Raw genomic sequence first — 3233 nt, 5'->3', positions numbered from 1 at the left:
AAAGTCTCCAGGACAGGGCCGAACTACCTTGAACGCGCAGCGGCCACGGCGCACGCATGCGCAGCAGGAAGCCGCTGCTCGGGAGGAAGTGGGAGACCGGAAGGCCCGCCCCTCTCTCGGTTTGGCGGTCCTCTCCGCTCTTCCCCACTCCGCTCCCTTAGAGCCCGGGTTCAGCCGCGCGCCCTCGGTCCGGCGATTTTCGCGGCTCCCCCTTGCGCCTGCGTGAGCCTGCCCTGCCCCACGCGCGGGCTCGCGCGCGGGCTCCCGCCCGGCCTCAGGCCCGCGACCCCCGGCCCTTCCCTCCGCGGCCCCGGCCGCCGCGCGTGGCGCCAGCACCATGGTGGGTACCGTGACGTCAAAAGCGAGCGCCGCCGCCCGCCGCGGGCCGTTCGAACTGTGCCGGGCCGGCGGGCGCTCCGTGGCTTCGGCTGGAGTCGGGCCCCGGCGTCTCCCTCGGTGCCCACGCCGCTCCTTGGGGAGACTCCCCGGAGCCAATGGTCTTTTGGGGAAAACTCCCAACAAGTCCAAGAGCAAGCCCACGGGCCCCGCGGGAGACCGGAAAGCCAGCCTTGCGTCTCCCTGCTGCAGATCGGGACTCAGGGTGCGGGTGGGGTGCGGTCTGCATTTCACTGGAGAAAATGCACAGGTTCCCCTCGGGCGGGCGGCTCTGAGAGGGGGCCCTGGCGCCGAGGGGTACAGGGCCGTCACTGTCTGCGGTCAGTGAGCTGCGGAATATCTGAACAGCTCGTGGTTGGTCGTGGACTTTTGAGAAGGGCTGTAGTCGGTGGGGACACAGACACTGGTATTTCACAGTGCCGGCCCGGGGTTCCTCCTCCTCGGACTTTTCATGTGATAGTTACCCCTCCCTCCCTCTCTTCCAATAGCTCTTCTATTCCTTTTTCAAATCCCTTGTGGGCAAGGATGTGGTCGTGGAACTCAAGAATGACCTGAGGTAGGTACCTATAGCAGAGTTGGTGGAAGGTGGGGGTGCCCGGGGCCCTGAACCCTTTTTTTTTCCTTAAAGTTATTTGAGAGAACAGGTGAGCCAAACACAGAAGAAATAAATAGCTTGTCCCTGTAGGGTAAAGATTAGTTTAAGATTGCTGGGCATGGTGGCGCATGCCTTTAATCCTGGCACTCAGGAGGCAGAGGCAGGCGGATCTCTGTGAGGCCAGCCTGGTCTACAGAGTGAGTTCCTGGAGAAACCCTGTCTCAATAAAAAAGAAAAGAATTTGTTACACAAGTAAATATATATGTGCAGGCAGACGCACACTATGCTCTTTAAAACATGCTAAGTGAACAATAATGTAATAAATATGCTTATTGTACTCTTGGAGAAAATATATGAGATGCTTGTAGCTTTGTAAATAGCCAAAACTTTTAAATAATTTAAATATCTATCATTAACCCCTCAAAATGTAAGAGGTTAGTTAAAATTCAATAGGGAGCACTTCCCTAATAAAACCCATCAACAAAGGAATGGGCTGTTTTGGTAGGGAAAGCAGTTGGATATAGTGTACATGGCATAGTATCCATTTAGTTAAAGAAATGTAAATAGAACACTAATACGGTCGCTCTGTACTGCATCTGCATCTACTGCCTCCTTGTACAATTTGCTTCTTAGTCATTCAGGAAAGAATAAAGAAGTAAGTTTAGCTCCTTTGTGTAGACATAGGGCTCTGGCCCCAAAGCAGTACGTGTTTAGAAATAGCTGTTGGTGGAGCTGGAGGGGTGACTGGTTAGAAAAGCTGCTGCTGTTCCAGAGGACTAGAGCTCAGTTCCCAGGGACTCCAGGTCTCCCAGGGTCTTGTGTTTGTTGGGCTGCATATAACCACCTATATAACTGGCTTCAGGGGATCTGATGCCCTCTGCTGGCCCCAGTAGGTGCCCACATGCACATACACACAAAATCAGTATTTTAAAAACAGCTGATGCTTCTGGGACTCAGCTGATGTGTCACATCCCTGCTTGTTTGTTCTAAATTTGGTAACTTAGATGACCTGAACCCCTGGGTGGTATTAATTACTTTGTACAAGATGGTTCCAGCAGGGCAGTGGTGGTGCCCTCCCCTTAATCCCAGCCCTCAGAGGCAGAGCTCTGGGAGTCCGAGGACAGCCTGGTCTACAGAGGTAGTTTAGGACAGCCTAGGCTACACAAAGAAATACTGTCATGAAAAAATAAACATAAAAAAGATGACTGCTCCAGAGTGAGTCCCAGGAAAGACGCCAAAGCTGCAGAGAAACCCTGTCTCGAAAAAACAAAAAAGAAGAAGACTGTAAATGGTGGCTCCTGTCCATAGTTCCAGACTTCAGAAGCGGAGGCAGGAGGATTGCCATAGTTTGAGATCCGCCTGGGCCCAAGAGTGGGAACCTGTCTTAAAAAAGGAAATACAAATATTAAGCAGAATACAGGCCTGGCCTGCAACCGTTGAGTAGTAGCTGTTGATAAGTTGGTGGAAGGGGAGACTTGTGTCTGTGATGTGAACCATTCTGAGAGGCTTTATCTTTCCCATTCCGAGTTCACAGATGCCGTCTGTGGCTCTCCCTCCTCTGCTTCACAGCCTTGGCTTCTCCTCTCCCCTCTCCCCCCATTCTAGTTTTAGCTCTAACGTCCCTCCATGCTGGTTTCAGTGTAAATTAATTTGGTTCTTCCCTCTTTGCCCTTGACAGCATCTGTGGAACCCTCCACTCTGTGGACCAGGTGAGATGTAGTGAAGGTTCAGTGTGTACATGGGGAACAATGGGGGGGTGGAGGTGGATTCCTGCGTCTTGTCTCTAGGGTTAATGATGGTGTTCCTCTTTCGTAGTACCTCAATATCAAACTAACCGACATCAGTGTCACAGACCCTGAGAAGTACCCTCACATGGTGAGTTGGGGCTAGCGAGGAGGAGGAACCTTTAAAGCAAGAGGCCCTGGGTGGCTGGGGACACATTCTTCATGGAGGTGCTTCCCCCTTTGTCTGTTCCCAGCTATCAGTCAAGAACTGCTTCATCAGGGGCTCAGTGGTCCGCTATGTGCAGCTGCCGGCCGACGAGGTGGACACACAGCTGCTACAGGACGCGGCAAGGAAGGAAGCCCTCCAGCAGAAGCAGTGATGCACCCCCCCTTCGGTGACCCGTAACTTGATGTCCAGCTGAGGACAGGGACACCCTGCCCAGTGCTTCCGGTGTCTTTTGTTTTGTTAATGTTTTTTTCTTTTTAATTGAATGGATGAAAGGGATGATAGTCGGGAA

General features: G+C 52.7%; 1 protein-coding gene across 2 annotated transcripts; it reads left to right on the top strand.

Moving 5' to 3' along the window:
* Nucleotides 1–200: 200 nt before the first annotated feature.
* Nucleotides 201–3233, top strand: Lsm2 (LSM2 homolog, U6 small nuclear RNA and mRNA degradation associated). Of its 2 annotated transcripts, none has more exons than XM_006995583.4 (5): nucleotides 201–340; nucleotides 885–952; nucleotides 2670–2700; nucleotides 2807–2866; nucleotides 2970–3233. In XM_006995583.4, exons 1-5 carry the CDS (start codon nucleotides 338–340, stop codon nucleotides 3093–3095), a joined length of 288 nt encoding a protein of 95 aa, XP_006995645.1. In that variant the 5' UTR covers nucleotides 201–337; the 3' UTR covers nucleotides 3096–3233. The 2 variants fall into 2 exon arrangements, with proteins under 2 accessions (XP_006995645.1, XP_076414352.1); XM_076558237.1 differs by lacking the exon at nucleotides 201–340 and adding an exon at nucleotides 386–617.

This window comes from Peromyscus maniculatus, chromosome 21, assembly GCF_049852395.1.
Source record: "Peromyscus maniculatus bairdii isolate BWxNUB_F1_BW_parent chromosome 21, HU_Pman_BW_mat_3.1, whole genome shotgun sequence".
NCBI lineage: Eukaryota > Metazoa > Chordata > Mammalia > Rodentia > Cricetidae > Peromyscus > Peromyscus maniculatus.
The sequence above is the reverse complement of the archived record's forward strand: the minus strand, read 5'-3'. Positions and strand labels throughout refer to the sequence as shown.

Bases quoted from the DNA above. Each gene is read 5' to 3' on its own strand.
- Lsm2 (XM_076558237.1), top strand. From the start codon at position 495: ATGGTCTTTTGGGGAAAACTCCCAACAAGTCCAAGAGCAAGCCCACGG. The intron at 618-884 runs GTCTGCATTTCA...CTCTTCCAATAG, and splicing joins CAGGGTGCGGGTGGGGTGCG to CTCTTCTATTCCTTTTTCAA. The intron at 2,701-2,806 runs GTGAGATGTAGT...CCTCTTTCGTAG, and splicing joins CCCTCCACTCTGTGGACCAG to TACCTCAATATCAAACTAAC.